This window comes from Vombatus ursinus, unplaced genomic scaffold (genome assembly GCF_900497805.2).
Source record: "Vombatus ursinus unplaced genomic scaffold, bare-nosed wombat genome assembly UNPS02014820.1, whole genome shotgun sequence".
Taxonomy (NCBI): Eukaryota; Metazoa; Chordata; class Mammalia; order Diprotodontia; family Vombatidae; genus Vombatus; species Vombatus ursinus.
Window position 1 is genome coordinate 20,056,745 of NW_020954598.1, and position 24,885 is coordinate 20,081,629.

General features: G+C 44.4%; 1 protein-coding gene across 1 annotated transcript in view; it reads right to left on the minus strand.

The window, feature by feature from the left end:
- Window positions 1–24,885, minus strand: part of DNAH1 (dynein axonemal heavy chain 1) — a 158,891-nt gene that overhangs the window by 21,502 nt on the left and 112,504 nt on the right. The window contains exons 48-56 of the mRNA XM_027837286.1: window positions 21,866–22,096; window positions 20,028–20,224; window positions 19,171–19,306; window positions 18,350–18,558; window positions 16,296–16,461; window positions 15,222–15,413; window positions 7,882–7,992; window positions 7,562–7,747; window positions 4,293–4,484 (exon numbers count right to left, since the gene is read on the minus strand). Of these exons, the coding sequence (XP_027693087.1) occupies window positions 4,293–4,484; window positions 7,562–7,747; window positions 7,882–7,992; window positions 15,222–15,413; window positions 16,296–16,461; window positions 18,350–18,558; window positions 19,171–19,306; window positions 20,028–20,224; window positions 21,866–22,096 (1,620 nt within the window). The remainder of the gene's footprint in view (window positions 1–4,292; window positions 4,485–7,561; window positions 7,748–7,881; window positions 7,993–15,221; window positions 15,414–16,295; window positions 16,462–18,349; window positions 18,559–19,170; window positions 19,307–20,027; window positions 20,225–21,865; window positions 22,097–24,885) is intronic.

Here is a 24,885-nt window from a genome sequence, read left to right on the forward strand (position 1 = left end):
TTTCTTTCTTTCTTTCTTTCTTTCTTTCTTTCTTTCTTTCTTTCTTTTCTTTCTTTCTTTCTTTCTTTCTTTCTTTCTTTCTTTCTTTCTTTCTTTCTTTCTTTCTGTCTGTGAGGTAATTGGGGTTAAGTCACTTGCCCAGAGTCACACAGCTAGTGATAAGAGTTTATGAACGCCTTTTTTTGTTTGTTTTTTGGTGAGGCAGTAGGGGTTCAGTGACTTGCCCAGGGTTACGCAGCTAGTAAGTGTTATGTGTCTGAGACTGGATTTGAACTCAGGTCCTCCTGACTCCAAGGCCAGAGCTCTATCCATTACGCCACTTAGCTGCCCCTCTGCTTGTCATTTCTTATAGCACAACAATATGCTATTACAATAACATACTACAACTTGTTCAGCCATTCCCCAGTTGATGGGCATCCTCTAAATTTCCAATTTTTTGCCACCACTAGAAGAGCTGCTATTAATATTTTTGTACATATAGGTCCTTTTCTTTTTTGTTTTTTTGTCTCTTTGGGATACAGATCTAATAGTGGTATTGCTTGGTCAAAGAGTATACATGGTTTTCTAGCCCTTTAGGTATACTTCCAAATTGCTCTACAGAATAGTTGAATCAGTATACCACTTCACCAACAGTATCTCAATTCTCCAACATGCCCCCCCAACATTTGTCATTTTCCTTTTCTGTCACATTAACCAATCTGAAAGGTATGGGATGGTAGTCCAGAGTTGTTTTAATTTGCATTTCTTTAATCAATAGTTATTTAGAGCATTTTTCATATGACTATAGGTAGTTTTGATTGCATCATCTGGAAACTGCCTGTTCATATCCTTTGACCATATGTCAGTTAAGGAATGGCTCTTATTTCTATAAATTTGACTCAGTTCTCTGCATATTTGAGAAGTGAGGTCTTTATCAGAGAATCTTGCTGGAAATTTTTTTCACAGTTATGATTATTAACCATGTATTTCCCTCCATCCTATTTTGCCCATTTATCCTACTCACTCTTTCCTTTCACCCTATCTACGCTCAAAAGTTTTGCTTTTGACTTTTTCCTTCTCCAACCCACCTTCCCTTCTGTCAGGCCACCCTCCCCCCCATCCTTCTCTTTTCCCCTTTTCCTCATACTTTCCTATATGGTAAGATAGATTTCTATACCCAGTTAAGTGTGTATATTATTCTCTCTCGTTGAGCCAATTCTGATGAGAATAAGGTTCACATGCTTTCCACTTCCACTTCCCCATCTTCTCCTCCACTGTAAAAGCTCTTTCACACCTTTTTGTCAATTTACCCCATTCTATTTCTCCCTTTCTTCTTCTCCCAATGCATTCTCTTTCTCACTCCTTAATTTTTTTTTTTAGATTATCATCCCATCATATTAAACTCACACCTATGCCATCTATGTATACTTCTAACTGCCATAATAATGAGAGTTTTAGGAGTTACAAGTATCACTTTCTCATGTAGGAATGTAAACAGTTTAACCTTATTGAATCCCTTATGATTTCTCTTTCCTGCTTGCCTCTTCATGCTTCTCTTGAGTCTTGTATTTGAATGACAAATTTTCTATTCAACTCTGGCCTTTTCATCAGGAATGCTTGAATGTCCTCTATTTCATTGAATGTCCATTTTTTTCCCTTGAAGGATCATACTCAGTTTTGTGGAGTAGGTGATTCTTGGTTGTAATCCTAGATCTTTTGCCCTCTGGAATATCATATTCCAAGCCCTGTGATCCCTTAATGTAGAAACTACTAAATCTTGTGTAATCCTGACTGTGGCTCCACAATACTTGAATTGTTTCTTTTTGGCTGATCGCAATATTTTCTTTTTGACCTGGGATTTTTGGAATTTAGCTATCATATTCCTGGGAGTTTTCATTTTGGGATCTCTTTCAGGAGGGGTTCAGTGGATTCTTTCAATTTCTATCTTACCTTCTGGTTTTAGAATATCAGGGCAATTTAGGTTCCTTTTTTGAGCATGGTTTTCAGGTAGTCAAATAATTATTTTAAGAAGTTCTTTTCTTCAGTGAATTTTTGCACATCTTTTTTTCCCTTTGGCCAATTCTGCTTTTCAAGGCACACTTCTTTTCACTGGATTTTTGTGCCACTTTTATCATTTGGCCTATTCTGTTTTTTAAGGTATTATTTTCTTCAGGTTTGTTTTTTTGTGTGTATGTGTACCTCCTTTACCAAACTGTTGACTTTTTTTTCATGATTTTCTTGCATCACTTTCACTTCTCTTCCCAATTTTCCCTCTACCTCTCTTACTTGATTTTTAAAATCTTTTTTGAGCTCTTCCATGGCCTGAGACCAATTCATATTTTCCTTTGAGGCTTTAGATGTAGCCGTTTTGGCTTTGTTGTGCTTTTCTGAGCTTGTGTTTTGATCTTCCTTGTCACCATAGTAATTTTCTATTGTCAGGATCTTTTTCTGCTGTTTGCTCATTTTTCAGCCTATTTTTTCATGTTTAACTCTATGCTAAAGTGGGGCTCTACTTCTGAAGTGGAGGGGGCAGTGTCCCAAGCTTCAGGTTTTTTGTGCAGCTGTTTTCTGAAATAATCTGTAAGTTTTCAGTTCTTCCAAGGTGTTTATTACTTTCCTGGCCTGTACTGTGGTTTGTGCACAATCACAAGCACTCTTTTCCACCCTGGAACTGTGACCAGGGTCCCAGATCCCCTACAGCCACCAGCTCTGACGTGCTATTGCCCCTCCTCACCCTGGGACTGTGACCCAGATCCAAGTATGGGCATTGCAACAGAGTCCTGCCCCTGGTGCCAGTAAAGGGACCCCTTTAATCTTCTTCTGACCAGAGGTCCGACCCCTTTACCATCTGTGGGCTAAGAGGTCTAGAAACCACTAATGCCACCAATGATTCAGTCAACCCCAAGGCTTACTGCTAGTTTGCTGGGGCCCGGTCTGGATTGAGCTCTGTTCTCACTGTGGTGCAACAGACCTTTCCTGTCAACCTTCTAAGTTACCTTGGGTTGGAAAATTGTTTTACCCTGCCCTTTTGTTAGTTCTGCCGCTCCAGAATTTGTTTTGGAACATTATCTAAAATTGTTGGGAGGGGTTTGGGGAGCACTCAGGTGAGTCCCTGCCTTTCCTCCATCATCTTGGCTCCCATCAAAGCTTTCCAACCATGAGATGGGCTCCCTCCTGAGATGGTTTACACACAGACTAGAAAAACCCACTGTTCCAGACTTATTTCACAGCACTCCTCTCACCAGGTCTACATTCTGAGCAAACTGGCCCATTGATTGTTCCCCAGACGCAGCATTCCATCTCTCCTCTCCATGTTAACGTAGATGTTGTTTGCTCTACATGCCTGCAATCCTAAGACGGATGTGGTGACCCTGGACCTGTGAGGGAGGCCCGCGGGGCAGGCGGTGATGACCTCGGCTGTCTTTTGTGCCTGGCCCTGGCGGTTCCTGCTCTAGTTAAGTGGACTGGGTCCTGCTCGTAGGGCCGATCGTTTGGCGGTGGTCCCGATGGGTGGTGAGTCTGTATGTGCCAGGCCCCATCGCGTGATGTGGCTGGCCAGGCTCTCCTCCTTGCTGCTGCCTTCCCGCGATGCCTCCCCACGGTCAGGCTTGCCCATTGTCGATGGGCGGTCGGCTCCCAGGTGCCCTGCTTTCCCCTTGGTGCGGAAGGCCGTGCTCTCTGCGATGCAGTGCGGGGAAGTGAGAGGGAAGCCTGCCATGGTTTGGCAAGGGCGCGTGCTGCCATTCCAAGTTCTCGCCGGGCTGCTCCCCCACTGCCGCGGCCGTGCAGGTCAGGTTTGGGCTGAGTGCCCGTCCCTCTTTCTCGGATCCTCTGGTTCTATGGCTAAGGTGTGTTTCTGCAAGGCACTGAGGGAGCTCATGTGGCAGTGGAGGGCTTCTCCGCTGGCTCCGGCTGCTTTCCTGGTTGTGCCATTGCCTCCACCCTTACCGTGGCGTGGCTGCCCATCGCCCGCCAGAGAGGAAGAGTTGGGGGGGCACGTATTTTGGGTGCTTCTATTTGCCTGGCCATTGCTCTCAGGCTTATTCACTAGATCATTAATCTGCTCCTACTATGATAGATGATTAATTAGACCCCTATTCGTTCAAATCAGTATTAATCAGTTGCATATGATTCTATGTGCAGTACCTCCCTGGGATCAGAGCTCTGACCTTTCTTTCTCCACTCTCTCCCTGAAGCCCCAGTGTGGCTGCACTGACACTCACTGCACCTTCCCCATGCCCACCCTGCCCATTTCTAGATCTTCAGCTACTGCAGAATAGTGTAGACTGTCAGCTGAGAATCTGACGGCTCACCTTGTCAAACTTGAAGAGGCTCTCAAGGAACTTGCCTGGGTCCTGAAGCAGCCCCTTGCCAGGCTCCCAGTAGTCATCGACCTTTGAGCCTGGCTTTTCTCCAGGCACCTTTTTGGGCTTAATCCCCTTCATGATGCAGACAGCTTCTATGACCAATTTCACTCCTGGCGGTGGTCGCTGCATTGCACGAACCTGGAGTGGGAGGGGAAGTGGAGGTAGATGAGAAAGAAAGCATGTGAAGATAAGGCATCACTTTGTATTTTTTCATGTGATTATTACATTCTTTTAAATTTTATTATATTTTTTCAGTTAAGAAGCATTTATTTTCTCTCCCCCTCCCCCATCCATTTAAAAGATTTTAAAAATTAAAAAATAAAATAAAACCCAAACCCTTGTAACAAATATGCATATTTGAACAAAACAAATCCCCACATTGGCCTTGTCCAAAATTTATCTCATTCTGCACCTCCATCTGTATCACTCCTCTGTCAGTAGATGGGTACCATTATTTCCTCATAAGTCCTGTGGAATCATGGTTGGTAATTTAATTGATCAGTTTATCTAAATCTTTCATAGTTATTTGTCTTTATAATATTTTTTGATATTACAGAAATTGTTCTCCTGGTTCTGCTCACTTCACTCTTACTCAGTTCACACAAATCTTCTCAGCTTTCTCTGAAACCCTCCTTTTTGTCATGTCTTACAGAACTACAATATTACACTGAATTCATATCATACTCATTACATTCTATCTGGTTCATTAGGCAGTGGTCTTATCCCTGTTAAAGGACAAAAAGTACCTACCCTGCTTCTTCTGAGCAGTATTGCACCCAGCCCTACACACAGATCAAGCTCATGCGATAAACTGAACTGAGCTTAAGGAGGAGAGAGAAGAATAGCTGCCTCACAGAGTGGGAGGAGGGAGGAAGAAGGAGCAGCTGCCCCATAGCTATAGCTTTTCCTTGACCTCCTGGACACTGCACCATTTTCCCAGGCATGGCATGAGTGGGTTGTGCCTGAGCCAGAGATACTTTACAGGCCTGGTCCTCCCCACTAGTGACCCACCTCTGAAGGGGGATCTATCCACAAATGTGTCCCCCTGAAGCCTAGAAGAACAGCAAGGTGGAGTGGGGAAACAGCCCTGTCCTGGGAGTGAGAAGACCTGTCTCATTTCTGCCAGTGACTTACTATGGGCTCTCTTTTCTGGGCTTCTTCTCTGGGAATGTGAAGGGATTGAATAAGATGACCTCGAGGGTTCCCTCCAGTCCTTATCATTAGAAACACTTTCCTAGATTAGACCAAAAGGCCAGGTGTGGTCACCAAGAGGTCCCTGCAAGCCCCTCTTAGCCCTTTCCTAGGTTAGACCAAAAAGCCAGCTGTGGTCTCCAAGAGATCCCTGAAAGCCCCCCTCCCAGCCCTTTTCCGGATTAGACCAAAAGGTCAGCTGTGGTCTCCAAGAGATCCCTGCAGGCCCCTCCCAGCTCTTTCCTGGATTAGACCAAAAGGTCAGCTGTGGTCTCCAAGAGGTCCCTGCAAGCCCTCCCAGCCCTTTCCTAGGTTAGACCAAAAGGCCACCTGTGGTCTCTAAGAGATCCCTGCAAACCCCTCCCAACTCTTTCCTAGGTTAGACCAAAAGGCCAGCTGTGGTCTCCAAGAGATCCCTGAAAGCCCCTCCCAGCCCTTTCCTAGATTAGACCAAAAGGTCAGCTGTGGTCTCCAAGAGATCCCTGCAGGCCCCTCCCAGCTCTTTCCTAGATTAGACCAAAAGGTCAGCTGTGGTCTCCAAGAGGTCCCTGCAAGCCCCTCTTAGCCCTTTCCTAGGTTAGACCAAAAGGTCAGCTGTGGTCTCCAAGAGGTCCCTGCAAGCCTCTCCTAGTTCTTTCCTAGATTAGACCAAAAGGCCACCTGTGGTCTCCAAGAGGTCCCTGCAAGCCCCTCTTAGCCCTTTCCTAGATTAGACCAAAAGGTCAGCTGTGGTCTCCACGAGGACCCTGCAAGCCCCTCTTAGCCCTTTCCTAGATTAGACCAAAAGGCCAGCTGTGGTCTCCGAGAGATCCCTGCAAGCCCCTCTTAGCCCTTTCCTAGATTAGACCAAAAGGCCAGCTGTGGTCTCCAAGAGGTCCCTGCAAGCCCCTCTTAGCCCTTTCTTAGATTAGACCAAAAGGCCAGCTGTGGTCTCCAAGAGGTCCCTGCAAGCCTCTCCTAGCTCTTTCCTAGATTAGACTAAAAGGCCAGCTGTGGTCACCAAGAGGTTCCTGCAGGCCCCTCTTAGCTCTTTCCTAGGTTAGACCAAAAGGCCAGCTGTGGTCTCCATGAGGTCCCTGCAAGCCCCTCCTAGCCCTTTCCTAGGTTAGACCAAAAGGTCAGCTGTGGTCTCCAAGAGATCCCTGCAGGCCCCTCCTAGCCCTGCAGGCCCCTCCTAGCCCTTTGCCCTGCCTACAATATCTGCAGTGAATTGGTCAGATAAGTGGGCATGAGAGCTTCGCTGAATCAGTGAGAAAGGATAAAGAATCAGTTTCCTTCTTGACTTGGCCAAGGTTTTCCTTCGCATGGAGAAGGTGAGAGGAGCAGACTCTCAAAGCTGATCCATCACACCCCCAGGGCTCTTATAGGAGTCAAAGGCCTCCTTCAGAGACGTATCTTTGACAAGCTTTTTCTAGAGAGCAAACTCACCTTGGCCTCAGCCTGCTTTGTCCTGGTGTCCAGGTCTGGACCAGAAATCCCCAAGATCGCAGGGGAACCTATTGTAGTGAACCTGAGGCCAGCTTCACTTTGGACCTTGTGCCAATGTCCTTTTCCACTGGTCCCTAGGCCAGGATTATGTTTCTGAGCCTGCTTCACCTTCAACTTAATGAGGCAGCTAGGAGCCCACCATTTAATAAATACTAGAGGACAGGGAGGAGCTGGGGCACCCCGCAGCAAAATGTCTGAGGTTCTGGCTTGGGGCTCCCCCGCCCCTTGGGGCCCTGGGGTTTCAGGGATGGCAAGGCAGCCTGATTTCCCCAAGAGAAGAAGCCAGGCCCAAGAGGCAGCAGGACCAGGTTCTTCTGAAGGGATTCTGAGGAATGGATACGGTGCAGGTCAGGGCCCCAGGAGTATCTCACATCACAGATGCTACAGGAGCCTAGGGGGCTTCCTCCTGCCTCACTCCCCAAGAATTCCTACCCTGCCGGGGGGAGAAGAGCCAGCCTCTTCTCTCTGACATTTGTCCTTGGGCCAGAGGCCACCGGCTGACAGATCCAGGGCGGAAGGGAGAAGCCCACCCTCACCTCAGTCACGTCGTTCTTGTTAAGGTTCCTCAGGCTAGCCAGGGCAGCATCGAGGGCTGGGAGAGCTTCATCCAGGTCCTTCTGGGCATCATCGGCAATGGCCTGGGCTTTCCTGGCCTTCTCGTTGGCTTTCATCTCCTCTGCCTGCACGGCATTCCGTGTGTCCTCCGCTATAGCTGTGTCAGCCTGCGGAGCAAATGCAGACCCTCAAGGACTGCAGTGGGGCCAGGAGGGTACAGCTGGCACGCCCCCCCGGCAGGGGAATCTCGGATGAGAAAGGGGAGCCAGGGCAGGGAGGTCCTTCCCTCTCCTCTCCCCACCTTTATCTGCTCCATGGTGGCCACGGTGTCTTTGGCAGCTTCTTCCAGCAAGGGGCGCATGATTTCCAGCTCTTCCTGCATCCTGGCCACATCCTCTGAAGTTCGGAGCAGCTGCCCAAGAAAGGACATCTGAGTTAGAGCCAAGCGAGCTGTGGGTTCAGATAGAGAGAGAGAAACGGGACAGTGCTTGGGGCCCAGTGATATCTGGGAACAGATATTGGCATAGAGAAAGGGAGAAGCCCTCGGGGCTTGGCATTAGCTTAGCAAGAACTCAGCTCCTCTGTGGGACAGAAGCCCTGGGCACTGAAATCCTCCCCAGGGGCGGCTTGAGGGCTGGGGTGCTGTGCGAAGCCCCCCAGATAAGCATGCTTTCTGCTGGAAAAGTGCTTCTCCTCACCTAACTGCCTCAGTTCTTAGCGGTTTATACCAAGGACATACATGGTAAAACCAATAGTGAACTGCTGGTGCGCTGGGGAGTGGTACTCCCCGCTACAGCTTCAGGGCCTTAACAGAAGGGTATGATCCCCTTCTTCCTTGGAGGTCTCTGAGAACCAAACTAAAACATACAGGTAGGTCAGATCTCCCCTAGCCTGGGCTGAATCAGGGCCCAGGAAGGTAGGGATACAAGTGGAGAAGGAGGTGATTAAATGACCTCAGAATTGCTCCTCAGGTCTATAACGCTTCCTGGTAGTCTTTGGGCATGGATTCTGTCCTTGGTAGGAGGGTCTGGGTTCTTAAGATTAGGTAAAGATTCTGAGGAAAGGGGCTTAATTGTATATAAACAGATGATTCTGTTCACAATCTTGCTCTAAATTTTATGACATTCACTTTATAAAGAACAGTAATTAGAAAGTATGAGCGATCAAAAGAAATGATGAGGGGTATGATTTCAGAAAACCTGAAAAGACCTGTATGAACTGATGCAAAGTGAAGTGAACAGAACCAGGAAAACACTGTACAATTAATAACAAAATTGTAACGATGATCAACTGTGAAAGACTTAACTGCTTTAATCAATAAAACAATGCAAGACAATTCCAAAAGACTCATGATGAAAAATGCTATCTACCTCCAGAGAGAGAACTGAAGAACTCTGAGTGTAAATCAAAGCATAATTTTTTAAACTTTATTTCTTTTTCTTGCCTATTTTTTATGGCAACATGATTAATAGGGAAATACGTTCTGCATGATTTCATACATATAATTGACATATTGCTTGTCCTCTCAATGGGTAGGGGAGAGTCTAGAGGGAGAGAGGATTTGGAACTCAATTTTTTTTAAATGTTAAAAATAAATAACAATTTTTTTAAATTAATGGCAATTAGAATTAATAAATACTATCCTTAGCTGCTTTAGGAAATGGTTCTGTTTTTATTTATTTATTCATTCATTCATTCATTCATTCATTTATTTACTTACTTGTTTGTTTGTTTGTTCATATATCTATCTATTTATTTATTTATTTGTGTGTTTGTTTGGCAATTGGGGTTAAGTAACTTGCCCAGGGTCACACAGCTAGTAAGTGTCAAGTGTTTGGTCTGAGGCTGGATTTGAACTCAGGTCCTCCTGACTTCAGGGCCAGTGCTCTATCCACTGTGCCACCTAGCTGCCCCCAAAACTGTTCTGTTTTTATAGAAGAAAAAAATCCTGTAATTGAATAGGTTTCCATTTTAAAAAATTTAATTTATTTTTTGGTACACTTTCATGAATAGGCTTCCAACAAAGATTTATTAAAGTTCAACTCTATTAAAGGCACTTTGTGAGGCTGAGGCTTCAAGGACATAACAGTTGCTATCTGTGAGGATGTTATATTCTACTGGGGGATGTAACACATATCTATTGACAAACATTTAGTAAGCTGTGCTAAATGCTAGCGAAGCAAACAAAAGGAACAACAGTCTCAGCTCTCAAGGAATTTACATTTTAACGGAAATCCAATATAAATTCAGAATTTAGACCGCATGACTTAGTGAGGTGACAGGGTGGACAGCATTTGTCTACTACAGGCCAGGAGAGAGTGTGGTACAGTGTGTAGCAGCAAGTCCTACTTCTGATCTCCTGCCTTCATAACTCTTGGCCAGTTCCTTAATCTGGAAGTGCCACAGGCAACTGTCTGAAGCTAAGTTGCAGAAGACTTACTGATCACTTAGACTTAGTGCACAAAGGAACCTCCAGGTGGAGAAACTCCTTCTACCAAGGCAAGTTAGCCCTTTCTCTGCAACTTCCATTCGTAGCGATTTGCTTAGAGCTCTGAGAGCTTAAGCAACTTGACCAACATCACACAGCCACGTCTTTCTGGCTCCAAGGAAGGTACTTGCAGGTGTTTTCTGTCCCTGTATCTCTTTTCTTTTCTCTCCACACTCTCTCCATTGCAATCTCATTCATTCCTATAGCTACAATTACTAACTCTATTCAGAGAAAAGAGCTCACAAATATAGAATGCTTTAAGGTTTATGAAATTCTTTCTTCCAAAAGGCCCGGGATAGAAAACAGAGGGGAGGAGGAGCCAGGACTGTAGCGTAGAGGCAGGAACTCATCTGAACTCTCCCAATATTACCCTCCAAACAACTTTAAAAAATGCTTCAAATTCAACTCTGGAGCAGCAGAGCCAACAAAAGGTTGGGGGGAGACAGTTTTCCAGGCCAAGACAGCCCAGAGCACAGAACAGGCTGTGCCACAGAACCAGTAGCAGGCCTCAGCAGCAGCAGCTTTGGAAGCTCTCAGCCCACAGATGGCAAGGGGGTCAGACAACTGGTCAGAAAGAGATTGCTGATGCCAGGCTCAAGACTCTGTTGTATGGCCCGTATGTGGTTCTGGGTCACAGCTCCAGGTTGAAGAGGAACACAAGCACTTATGACCACAGGTGAACAGGATCCCTGGTGATGGTTCCAAGAAGGAGAAGAGTGCTTGTGGTCACTTACAAGGGAGTGGGGGCCCTTCCATGGTAAAGACCACAGCACAGGCCAGAAGAGCAGTGACCATACTCATCCTGAGATCACACCACCTTGGGAGCACCAAAAACTGATAGACCCCCAGAACTAGCTCTGAAAACAGCAACAAGAAAAACCTCACCCTTGGAACAGTTCCACCTCCACCCTGGGGGCAGAGCCCACTTTAAACATAAAGTTAAAAGTCAAGAAATAGGCTGAAAAATGAGCAAGCAACAACAGCAAAAAGAACCTACTATGGTAACAGGAAGACTAAGACACAAACTCAGAAGACAACAGTGTCAAAATGGCCACAAGCAAAGCCTCAAAGGGGGAACAAATGTGAATTTGACACAAGCTCAACAAAAATTCCTGTAAAAGCTCAAAAGGGATTTAAAATATCAAATAAGGTAGAGGAAAAAATGGGATATGATAATGAGAGTGATGCAAGAAAATTATGAAAAGAAACAACAGCTTGGTAAAAAGAGGAGCAAAAAAATAGTGAAGAAAATAACATCTTCGAAAACAGAATTGGCCAAATGGTAAAAGAAGCACAAAAACCCACTGAAGAATTTCTTAAAAAGCAGAAGAGGCCAGATAGAAAAGGAGGTAAAAAAAAATTTCACTGAAGAAAATAATTCCTTACAAATTAGAATTGGACAGGTGAAAGCTAACAACTCCATGAGACACTAAGAAACAATAAAACAAAGTCAAAAGAATTAAAAAACTGAAGAAAATGTGAAATATCACATTGGGAAAACAACTGACCAAGAAAATAGATCCAGGAGAGATAATTTAAGAATTATTGAACTACTTGAGTCATGATCAAAAAAGAGCCTAGACATCACATTTCAAGAAATTATCAAGGAAAACTGCCCTGATATCCTAGAATCAGAAGGTAAAACAGAAATTGAAGAATCCACTGATTACCTCCTGAAAGAGATCCCAAAATGAAAATTCCCGGGAATATTATAGCCAAATTCCAGAGCTCCCAGGTCAAGGAGAAAATATTGCAAGCAGCTAGAAAGAAACAATTCAAATATCATGGAGCCACAGTCAGGATCACACAAGACGTAGCAGCTTCCATGTTAAAGTAGTGGATGTCTTAGAATGATATTCTGGAAGGCAAAGGAACTAGGAATACAACCAAGAATAACCTAACCAGCAAAATTAAGTATATTTTCCATCGGGGGGAAAAATGGTCATTTAATGAAACAAAGAACTTTCAAGCATTCATGATGAAAAGATCAGAGCTGAATGGAAAAAAACTGACTTTCAAATTCAAAACTCATTAAAAAGGTAAACATGAAAGAGGTATGATAAGGGATTGAACAAGGTGAAATTGTTTACATTCCTATATGGGAAGAGGATATTTATAACTCCTAAGAACTTTATCATTATTAGGGCAATTAGAAGAAGTATACATAGACAGAAGGCATGGATGTCAGTTGACTATGATGGGATGTTTTCAAAAAAATAAAATTAAGTAGTGAGGAGGGATGTACTAGGAGAAAGGGAAAGGGAGATGAAGAATGGAGAAAATTATTTCACATAAAAGAGACATGAAAGGAAAAGCTTTTATACTGGAGGAGGAAATTGGTGTGTGTGTGTGGGGTGGGGGTGACAGGCAATGTTTGAACCTTACTTTTATCAGAATTGGCTCAAAGAGGGAGTAACATATAAACCCAATTGGGTATAGAAATCTATCTTACCCTACAGGGAAGGAGGGAAAGGGGATAAGGGAAGGAGGTGGGACTGACAGAAGGGAGAGTCGAATAAGGGAGGCAGTAAAACAGGCTTTTGAGGAGGGACAGGGTAAAAACAAAGAAAGGGAGAAGGATAAACAGGAAAAATAGGATGGAGAGAAATACACAGTTAATAATAATAACTGAATATGAATGGAATGAATTTTCATATAAAACAGAAGTAGACAGCAGAATGGATTAGAAACCAGAATTCAACAATATGTTGTTTACAAGAAACACATTTGAAACAGAGACACACACAATAAAGATAAGAGGCTGGAGCAGAATCAATTATGCTTCAGTAGAAGTAAAAAAGGCAGAGGTAGCAATCCTGATCTTAGATAAAGCAAAAGCAAAAATAGATCTAATTAAAAGAGATGAGGAAGGAAACTTCTTGCTAAAAGGTACCATAGACAATGAAGTAGTATCAATGCTAAACATATATGCATCAAAAGGTATAGCATCCAAATTATTATTTTTTTTTTCCAAAGACTGGTGTCTCAAAGACTTTTTTATTCAAGGGGTTAAAGTGTGTCATTTTGAGTCTTGCAAGAAGTGGGCATACCTCCTTGGAAGGGGAGAAAATGCTTGCGGTAAAAGAAGCCAGGGCAAGCTTTATAGTTAGTAATTGCCTAACTCCTCCCTTCTGGATCAGGATTGATCCTAATCCTTCTGGGTTATAATCTTCCTTATATGCCCTATCCCTAACATACATTATGTGCCTAGAATTGTGTTATCACTCCTTCCCCTGGACGGAGAAGTTAGCCTGTGTGTGCTGATTTCTTATCTACTTATGTGGAAACTTAACTCTTTCATTTCTCACAATTCCTACTTTTTTTTTTTTAAGTAAAGATTTGGTTTCCACACCTTCCCAATTTCCTTCTCCTCTAATCTCCTTAACATGATTTTGCATTCTCCATCACTGGGGAAAGTCTCATTGATACATAAGGTATCATCATTCTTATATTGCCAGAGCCTGCCCTCTGAATTCCCACTGTGGGTTCGACTGGGATAATATTTAGTGAGGGACGTCTCTATCAATTGTTGTACCAGTCCCTTAGTGCATGGAACTACACAACATCCTACAGCAGTTAATACTCCTGAATGGATACAGCCATTCCTTTCCATTTAGCATCCAAATTCTTAAAGGAAAAGTTAAATGAGTTACAGGAGGAAAGAGAGAGTGAAACTATGCTGCTGAGGGACCTCAACTTTCCCCTCTCAGAACCTGATAAATCTAACTGAAAAACAAAAGAGAAAGAAGTTAAGGAGATGTATGGATTTAAAGTCTCCTGACTTTAAGTTCAGGGCTTTTTTCACTAAGTCATATGTGCTATTCATTGCCTATATGGCCAGATGCAAAGTGAAGTGAGCAGAACTAGGAGAATGTTGTGTACAATAACAACAATGTTAAATAACAACGATCAACTATTATGCTCAAGATAATGATCGAAGCCCATTCTGAAGGACCTATGATGAAGAATGCTACCCACCTCCAGAGAGAGAACTGGTGGACTTGTTCAGCCATTCCTCAACTGATGGGCACCTCATCAGTTTCTAATAATGTGCATTCTCTTCTCTTACACATCCATTAGGTTGTGAACTCCACTGAGGTCAGGGACTGTCTTTTGCCTATTTTTGTATCTCCACTGCTTAGCACGATGCCTGGCATGTAGTTGACACTTAGTGAATGTTACTGACTCTTTCCCTCCCTTTTATTCCTCTTCCTTTGATCCTTTTGTGGTATAGGACTATTATCACTGGGTCAAAGGATGTGCACAGTTTTGAGGGGCAAGTTCCAAATTTCTTTCTACAATGGTTGGACCAGTTTACAATTCTCTAGCATTTGTTATTTTCCTTTTCTTGTCAGCTTTGCCAATCTGATGGGCATAAGGTGGTACCTTAGAGTTGTCTTAATTTGCATTTCTCTAATTATTAGAGATTTAGAGCATTTTTTTCATATAGCTTTTGATAGCTTTTTTCTCTGATAGATTCTTTCTCTGAAAACTATCTATTTATATTCTTTGACTACATATATCAATTACGAGAGAGCTACTATTCTTATAAATTTGAATCAGTTCCCCATATATCTTAGAAATAAGACTTTAGTCAGAGAAACTTGCTTCAAAGATTTTTTGCCAGTTTCCTACTTCTCTACTAATTTTAGCTGAATTGGCTTTGCTTGTACACAAACTTTTAAATTTTATATAATCAAAATTGTCCATTTTGCTTCCTGTGGACTTCTCTGTCTCTTCCTCTATCCATAAATCTGACAGATAATTTCTTTCTTGCTCCTCTGATCTGTTTATGATGTCCGCCTTTTGTGTTTAAATCACATACCCATTTGAAGCTTGTCTTGGTATACGGTATGAGATGTTGGTGTATACCTCATTTTTGCTAGACCGCTTTCCAGTTTTCCCAGTGGTTTTAATACATATATATTTTTAGAATGGGAAGCCAAGCTGTTGACCCAAGCCCAAGTACCAGTTTTTATCTACCAAAATTTTAGACACATTACTCAGAAAACTGCCCATGGAGTGCTGATACCTCCCAAAGTGACGGCCAAAGGCATGCATGATGACTGGCTGGCTCTAGCTAGGACTATGTCTCCTGGAGAGGGTTCACCTATTAAAGGGTTACATCTGAATCTCCTCTCTAAAGGACCTACCTTATCTAAGCCACTTTTCATCCGGTGTTTGGCTGTCTTTAGCTCCTGTTTCTTGCGTCCAATCAGGGAAGAGAAGATGTTCAGTAGCTCCAGGTAGCTCTTGGGAGTGACATAATTGTGACGGGACAGCTCGGCTAGGTATTCAATGCATTTTTTGGCCACAGACTGGTGGATGCGGACACACACCTGGATCTACAGGGATGAGAGAAGTCCACGAGCCTATTTATAACCCTCCCTCGGAGATGAGGGGACCAAGAAGAGGTTACTATAGATAGAGGGCACTGCAAGGGGTGAGCATTACCCACTCAGCTTTGCCAGTCCCATACTGGGACTAAAATCAGAACAGTGATGGAAAGGTGGGAACCGGCAGGTAGAGCTCTGATGCTTTCTAGCTGGTGGACTTATCAAGAAAGGTTCCCTACATATGCACTAGCTCATAGCATCATCCTAGAGAGTAGATCTTCCCTCCCCCTCTCTCCTACCTTGGACTGGCATTGCATCTCCTAGAAGGGAAGAGGCTATTTTCAAGGTGAGAGCTGTCCCTGAGTACAGGGACATGTGAGTTGGAGCAAGTCATAGTCCTTCTTGTATTTTAGTCTTCTTATCAAATTAAGAGATGTTATGAACTCAAAGTTAAGTTTACATTCCCTTACATAGGGGAGAGGAGGGTTCATAGAAACATAGAATATCTGAGCTAGAAGGGACCTTAAAGATAATCTGATCCAAATTCCCCTCCACCACTTCACAGAGGAAGACTGGACAGGGGGAAAGACTGTCACACAGCAAATACAAGATAGGGCCAGAACTAGAACCCAGGGCTCCTTATTCCCCTACATTATATTGCCTTCTGTTTAGAAGAAAGTTGCTTGACCTTGAAAGGAAAAAAAATCTCAATTTTAACACCATCACTACCATATCTTTATAGTCTCTCTTTCCCAAAGCAAGAAGGACAGCTTGAATGTAGGTTAGGTATCACCCTTGCAACAGAATTTCTCTGAGTAGACATCAGAGAAGGGAGGAGCCATCTCCTTCTATGAAAAATATACAAGACAGAGATATGAAAATGCAACTTACCAGGCCTTCCTCATTTGTGTTGTCCAGCTCAGGGATCTCCTTCAGAAATCTGGAAGCCACAGACTCCAGGGCTTCAGATGGCCACTCATTGAACCAGTCAATAGTACAGCAGTTGACCAATGAGGGAAACTGTCTCAGGCGGGCTCGAAAGACCTCTCCAATAGGGCTGGGAAGTGATAAATGCTTAGAAGTCAGCCCAGAGCTATGGGAGTCAACCTATGCTCAATCCCCTACAAACTATAAACAAAAATGAAGCCCATAGTAAATAGAATGGGGATATTCCTTCACCGGAACTAGGTTTTTTCTGGCATCTCTAGTCTTGGGTATTATAAAAACTGGACTCATTTCCAGAGGATGGATGAAAGAGATGTGGGAATAAAATTGTGATTAAGAAAATTTTAATGTATAAACTCAGTTCCTTCTAACACTTTCAAGATGTGCTCCATCATTGATTCCCCTTTCAAAAAACAAAACAAAACAAAACCAATAACAAACCCCCTTCCCTTGTTCCTACCAGTTGGTCAAGCAATTATTCTTTCTTTTTCCTCTTTTCTTTTGTCAAATTTCTCAAAAGGACAATTTACACTTACTGCAACCACTACCTACTCACTCATTAACCCGTGGACTCGATTCTGTACCCTCCTCCTTCCTTGCCTTTTGAGTGAAACTGCTCTTATTGAGGTCTCTAAATGACCAACTGTCACCTCGGTGTAGATGACTTCCAACTATGCGTCTCTGGCCCTGACTTCTCTCCCAGCCCCCAAACCCATCTCTGCCTAGATGTCCTGGTGGCTTCTTAAGTCCAACATGTACACAACTTATTATCTTTCTCACAAAACAAGCTCTTCCACTTGACTTCCCAACTTCTGTTAATGGTACCACCATCTTCTCAGTCACTCTGATTCAAAACGTCTAAATTATCCTGAGTGTTGCTCTTTGATTCTTCCCTTTCTCTCCCCATCCCCCAATGATACATTCTGTCGCCAAGTCCTGCTGGTATGACCTCTCATTTACTCAGATACGATCCCTCCTTTCCATCCCTACAGCTGTCTCTAGAGTTTAGACTCTCACTACTTCTGACCTGGATTACTATCATAGCCTCCTAAGAAGCCTAATCTTCTTCATTGAATCCATCCTACACACTTCTTTCCTTTCTAAAGCACAGCTCTGCTACTTAAGTATACATATGTCATCATCCCTGCTCAAAAATCTGAAATGGCCATTTCCCACCAAATTAAATCCAAATTTCTGGGCCTGACGTTTGAAACCTTTTATTACCCAGCCAATCAGAGTTCACACTTCAGGCTACTTTATATACATACTCTCTGTTCCAGACAAAGTGGATAACTTGTTCTCCAACACACCCCACAGTTCCACCCTTTGCTAATGCCGTTGACTATCTGGAATCTACCACCTCTACCAAGTCACAACCCACCCACAACCCAGCTCAGATTCCATTTCCTTCATAAAGTCTTGCCTGATCCTGCAGTCATTAAAGATTTCTTCCTTCTTTGAACCCTGATATTGATTTTGTACTACTCTTCTGGCTATCACATTTTTCCTTATTTTTTTTTTTTACTGTCTATATACTTGTCAATACAAGACTGGGAGCTCCTTGAAGGGAGGAACCGTGACTTATCGATATCTGTATCTCCCCAAACCCTGAGCACAAGACTCTGCTAGAATGTAGTAAACCTCAGTAGATGTGTTTTGTGAGAAGTGAAGGCATATAGGCGACAAACATTGGAGACTGCAAGAGAAAAGTGGCTTTGTGCTTAAACTAAGAGCCCACATGTCTAGTGTGGAAACACTCTCAAAGGGATGCAGAAACAGGACAAAGGGGAGACAATGAGGGGTCATCGTGGCCTTAAGTGGGAAGTTCTGGGGAAAGATTAAATGGGGTAGAGGGGGTGAGGCAGAGATATAAAAGTGAAGTTTGGATTATCTAGGCATGACGATGACTCATAATGTCCTCCTTGAAGTCCCTCCTCCCCCAATTCCCATAACTACAGAGAGCTGAGAGATGGCAGTAGAGGCAGAAGGATGGGCCCTACCTCATACACAGCACCATGTGAATGTTGCTTCGCACAAAGCCTGTGTAGGCAGCCATCAGGTTGGCTTTGGTAGGCTGCAGCCCCAGCTCCTGAATAAGAGGCCGCATACTGGTGAGGATCTGGTCTTGCTCATCAAGGGAGTACAGGTTGGGAATGTCCCCAGAGTTCAGGACGTTGTTGATGTCCTCCAAGAATGATTCGTTTTTAATCTAAGTTGGGAGAGAGAAAAAAGCGTAAGTTCTTTGGGCCTACCCCACTGGAGGGGATACCAACTGATCAAATGACCCATGCTTCAGGTCTCAGGGTGTCTGTGTGTTCTGGAGAAGGCACAAAGATCTAGGAAAAGGGTGAGCTCGCTTAATTAAGGGTCCCTTGGAGGAAGCAGGTGTTATGTTAAAGCAAACCTTCAGCTTTAAAGCCCAGAGACTTGACCCTTCTTACTGGGTGATAAGCCTTATTCAGCTTTGGAGAGCTCAGCTGGCACCTCATTCATCCATGAGGCAGGATAAGGATGTGGGAGGATCCCTTGTGTGGGAGTCAGGAGACTTGAATTATAGTCCTAATTCTTACACTAATTAATCAGGAGACCGTGGATAAAACACTTGGCATCTTCAGGCCTCAGTTTCCATCTCTGAAAAATGGCATTCTCATTTCAATGTACATGCCACTGAAGAAGGTCTGGCCTCTGGGGAAGGGGACAGGGTGGAGGGCCCCAAAATCCAGTCCTGGGCTCAGCCTTTGGTCATTCCTTCTGGGTTTCATTCTCTACTGTCCTGAGCACTAATGTCTATTCCTTAACCTGTCCTGTCTCATTATGGCACCTGTGTGTCAGAAAACAGGAAGGTGACAGGGAGCTTTTGCAGCCCAGCCTTCAGCAGGATCTTCTTGACATCCTCACGCCACTCAGACATCCCATAGTTCTTAGACAACTCAATCTGGAAGCATTCGTACTCAGCCCTGGAAGGAATGTGGTGTGTGAGGCAGGTGACTGGTTTTTTAGTGGGGTTCTCCCCTTGCTGGGCCCCTGCCAAGGAACTATGGTACCTTGAGTGATAGAATTGGAGCTAGAAAGGTGGTCTAGACCTCAGTTGGGAGAGCTTTGTTTCTTTACAGCTGAACAGAACCACTAGTACCACCACTACTACCTCTGGGGCCAAGACCAATGTCCCTTCTCTTCCCTTGAGTAGTGGTGGTGGTGGTAAGAGTGGGGCTGCTGGGGGCAAGCACTAATAAGGACCCCCAGCTCTGCCTATGGACTGATTATCCAATTTCTTTTCCTTTTTTCCTGGGTTGCAGAAGAAGGGAGTAGAGGCTGTAGCTACAGAGCTAAAGATAGTAAGAATAAGGATAAAGAATAGCAACTCAAAATGTCAGAGTGTTTCAAAGTTGATAAAGCCTTCTTCCCTATCATTGCTGGAAGATAGTACAAGCAGTACTATCCTCATTTTACCAATAAGGAAACAGGTGCATTGAGGGAGAGTCATTGGCCCAAGGTCACATAACTAGAAGATGGTAGAGCCATTTTCTGAGCCAGAGACTCAGGCCTGGGTCTTCTGACCAGCCCCACCCCATTTCTATTCTACCACTGAGATAGGGAAGAACAAGGTCCCCACCCTCCACTCCACCCCCCTGGCTCCCGTAGCCCTTTCTTCCTCTCTCTGGCCAAGTGGAATCATACATGTGAGAGGCAAGCCGCGTGAGGGAGTTGCGGCCACTGCCTCCCACACCCAAGAGGAGGGCATTCCCTAGCGACTGGCGCAGGATGCGGCTGATGCGGCAGATGTGGCTCATGGCATCCATGAAGAGCACCAGCTTCATCTTGGCCGTGTTGATCTGGTTATAGTCTTCCATGTACTCCTCAATCACATGCTGCATCTGGGGCCAGGATGGGCACAAGCAAGAGAGAAATCACAAATCAGCCTTTCAGAACGTCTCCACTGCAGGGGCACTGAGGGTGTCTAGGCTGGAATAAGAGTGAAAGGAGTGGGAGTCACTCAACCAGCCTTTCATAACCAACTCCCTGGTCTTACAGGGTGTGTGAATGAGGCCCAGGACAGACAGGACTTGTCAAAGGTCACAATGCTCAATTCCAGCAAAGCTGGAACTAGAACCCAAGTTTCCTGGCCCGTCACTCAGGAGGTTCAGATAGACATGGACCCAGAGAGGATGAGTGGGAGTATTTTGGACATTCTATGGAATAATATTAAACTTGCTTTAATGCAAAATGAAAAAATAAACAAACGAGCAAACCAGAAAAATCCCAGAACTGCCCTTAGTGATTGTCATCCTAGTAAAGAAGAAGAAATTTCTGGCTAGAGACAGGACAGTGTAGGGGGGAGATGCCTTGGCTTTGGCCTTGACTCGAATTCTGGCTCTGCCACTTACTACTTGTATGACCCTGGGTAAGTCCTTTCCTTTCTCTGGGTTTTGGTTTTCCCCTCTCTGGGATGAGAGAGCTGGGCCAGATCATCTCTCAGGTCTCCTCTAACTCTAGAGCCTGGGGTCCTACAGCACAAGAAATGTGACAACCCTGGCACTCTAAGCTCTACAGGCACCCTGGTGGTGAGGAAGAGGAGAGCACAGGAGGAGGACAGCTAGAATTAGAGTAAGTAGAGGTGGAAGAACTGACTCAGCCCTCCGAAGAGGGCTAAGCAACTCCAGGCCTTTGTAAGCTTGACCATATTTAGCTTCACATGAGACCTTCTTATGTGGGATGCTGCTCCTTTCTGAAGAGATTTTTGTTTTTAACCATCCATGGAGCAAGATGAAGGGAAGCAGGAGGCCAGGTGAGACAAGGTGAGATTGGGTTCCCAAAGATCTGGGGCCAGCGATAAAAAGGCCCCTTGCCCCTACCTCTAGCTGATCAGAAACCACAGAAAGCGGGCTCTCTGTCTCAGCAGGGCCGCACTGTTTTCCCCCCCAGAGCATCACAGAAACAGGAGCTCAGAGTCCTCCTGGAGTAACCAAAAGATTTAGAATGAACTTCCCCACATCTGCTCTGGGCCCTCTCAGGAAGAAGCTAAGAGGCAGACTTTCCAAGGAGAGAGAGAGACAGACGATCTGACTCACTAGCTGACTCTGAGCTTCCCGGCCTCTCTAGCACGCAGTCTGACCCTTTATAAGCCTGGGATGCCACTCCAGGCATTATAAAATCACAGAATCCATTGCTAGAAGGGGTCTCTGAGGTCATCTAGTTGAATCCATACCTGACCAGAGATCTCCTCTATGATATCTCTGACAAGTGGTACGATGGCTGAGTGGGGGGAGGGAGGGAGAGGAGAGTGGTTTCCTCTGGGGTCCTATAGCACAAATAGAACAAGACCAGGTGGAGAGTCTGGTATTGGTGAGGGTAGAGTGAGGGAAGGACTGGTCAGACCCTAGGAAGGAAAATTAGGACCTCCCAACAATTGGTTCAGTTTGCTTCAGCCAGAATTCAAGGCTCACCCTGGAGGGGAGGAGAGCCTCCAGAGAATGGAGGCTGATGGGAGACCCACTCCCAGGCCCTCGTCCTCCTACCTTCTCATGGTCGATGATCAGTTCATAAATCCTAGTGTCGGACCCTGGCATCATGAAGTCTCCATACAAGATGGGCTGATAGGGGCAGACCTCGAAGAAGGAGGTATCCCACAGCACCATCTTGCTTTCCATGAGCTTGTCAAACCAGTTCCGATCCTCATCATTAACTAGACGGTCCCGGAACACCCGACAGCTCTCATGGTACCACAGTCTCAGCAGCTGGACCTTGTCCTGAGGAAGCAAACAGGAAAAAGTTCAGAGCTTTTGAACACTCTCTCACTCCCCTCTTGACTGGGAGGGGAGCCCTCTTCTGTAAGGAGAGGTCACCAGGCAGCTCATCCTGGGGCCAGAGACAAAACAAAGGCCATAGCAAAGCAAGATATAAGATAACACTAGCTCACATTTTTATGGCACTCAAAGGGTTACAGAATATTCCCCCCACAATGACCCCAAGAGGGAGATAGTGAAAATAATATTATGTCCTATTTTACAATGAAGACACTGGGGTCCAAAGGGAATAAAGAGACTGCTCAAGGTCACACAGCTAGTAAGTTGGAGGCCAGGTCAGAATTTTCTTATGGGTACTCAGGGATAGTCAGGGTAGATCCAGGTGGGGTCAACTATGTTGGAAATCTTACTTTTGATGGGGTGCCAGGGTGCTTGTACTTGAACTCCACTTCCATGACCGTATTTCTCCTTGGCCTCAGAAACACTATTCCTGACAGTTTCCCTCCAGCCCAAGGACCCTATCTCTGGCAATAACTCATGAGTGGGCCCAGTGAGGCAGAACAAGCTGACCTCTGTAAACTTCCCTTGTATGAACAGGACTGTCTTGTACCAGCAGAACTATCAAGTACTGATGCCCACATTTACCGTATACAATCCAGAGGTCAAGCTGTAGATGTCAGTTCCTGAAACTATCTTGTTGCAGACATAACAGACCAAGAACATAACCTTTAGGAACCCTCTCTTTCCCTCTTCCCCAATTTCCAGTAGTGAATGACGTAGTTGTATGTTATCACCTAATTAGCATAGTTGGCGCATAACCCACTACTTTTTCCTACATAAACTTTAGCATCATTTCTGTTAGGTTGCAAGTTTAAATTTGAGAAGGAAAGATGTTAAGTGGGGTCCAAGTACAAACACCCCAGTACCCCATTACTTTCAGTTCAGTTCAATTCAGTTCAGTAAAAATTCCTGGATCCCGGTGTGCCCAGGGTCCTATATCAGCTGCTCAAGAGAGGCAGAGATATATAATTTTCTGACTTGTCCCTGCCCTCATGGAACTCAGATCATAACAGAGAGTAGAAGACACAGATCAAGATGCCAGGCAGGAGAGGTAACCACTACCTAAGAAAAGCTGGGACAAAGTGTCATGGGAGCTCCAAGGCAGATGGGTTTCTCATGTTATTCAAACCTCTGTAGCACAAATTCCAGAGGAAAGAGAAAGCCCAGATGTGTGATGAACCAGAGAATCTAACTAATTTGTGTGACTCAGAGGATGGAGAAGTGGGAAGGCAGCAGAGAGAGAGAGAGAAACCCTCCAATTGCTCTAGCCTTCTCTCTCTCTTCCTTCCTCTCTGAAGATTAGGTAGGATGCCCAAAGATCACAGGGAGGATATTGAAAACACTTGGCCCTGCCCAGGGAGAGAATCAGAGAGCCAATGCCAGAGGCTCTAGGCCTCTGCAGAAAAGACCATCATAGCTCTGTGCCTTCTTTGATTTAATAATAATTTTCTTGCCACAGATCAGTTTCTAAGTCAACCCTGTCTTGGGGACTGAAGTGAGAGAAATGATTATTAAATAACAAATTATAGGGAGATTCTGAGTTTTTTCCCTTCCTATCTCCTCATTCTCTATTGGGTCAAGTCAAAATCTGAAAAACATTACTGATAATGAGACTGGATTAACTTTCTCCTCAGTCTGGTTCATACCCCACCCAAGCGGGGAAGCCCATTGTGTTTTACTCAGGCTTGGGTGGGAGAAGGTTAGATCCTTTGTCTAGATTGCCTCGGCTGGGGGAGGTCTGGGAGCAAGAGTGATCAAAGTCAGGTCCCCCAGTTCCTCTTTAGAATGTGTTCACTTCTCTTTACAATATTCATTCTCATTAATTGTTCATCAATCAGAGTTGATGGCCATCCTCGGGAATACCCACTTTTAAAAAAATTAATTAATTTATTTTTAGTTTTCAACATTTGCTTTCGTAAGATTTTGAGTTTGAAATTTTCCCCCCTCCCTCCAGTCTGCCCTCCCCAAAATGGCATGCAATCTGATATAGGCTATACGTGTATGATTATATTAGACATATTTCCACATCAGTCATGTTGTAAAGAAGAATCAGAACCAAAAAGAAAAACCATGAGAAAGAAAACACAAAAAAGAGAAAATAGTATGCTTTAATCTGCATTGAGACTCCATAGTTCTTTCTCTGGATGTGGATAGCATTATCCATCATGAGTCTTTTGGAATTGTCTTAGATCATTGCATTGCTCAGAAGAGTGAAGTCTAACAAAGTCAGTCATCACACATTGCTGCTGTCACTGTGTACAGGGACACCCACTCTTTCAGGGCATATAAGCATTGAGTGGCTTCCAAGAGGGGTCTCTGGCATTTAAGAGTGCCACTGACCCCTTTTATTATTTATCTGCTGGCATAATTAATAAAATGATTACCCAGAAATTATGTCTCTCGCACTTTTTATACATCACAGAAGGAAAAAAAAGGACTGAGCCAGGAGGGCTGTCCCTGTCGGCTGTCATCCAGTCTTGAGTAAATCCCTAAAGCTGCAGAGCACAGCTGCAGGGACATTGTGTCTTCTGACCTTGAATCTAAAACTTAGCGTAAGGAAAAATGCATGCCTCAACAAATGCAAACATCATCTCCTTCTTTGACTTTGTTACACATTATCTTTTCCGCTGTCCTTTCCCTGAGTCTAGTTGCAAATGAGCTATCGTTGGAATGACATCATATGGGCGACATTTTGTGAGTTGTAAGGTTTGCTGTTTTACCCACTATTACAT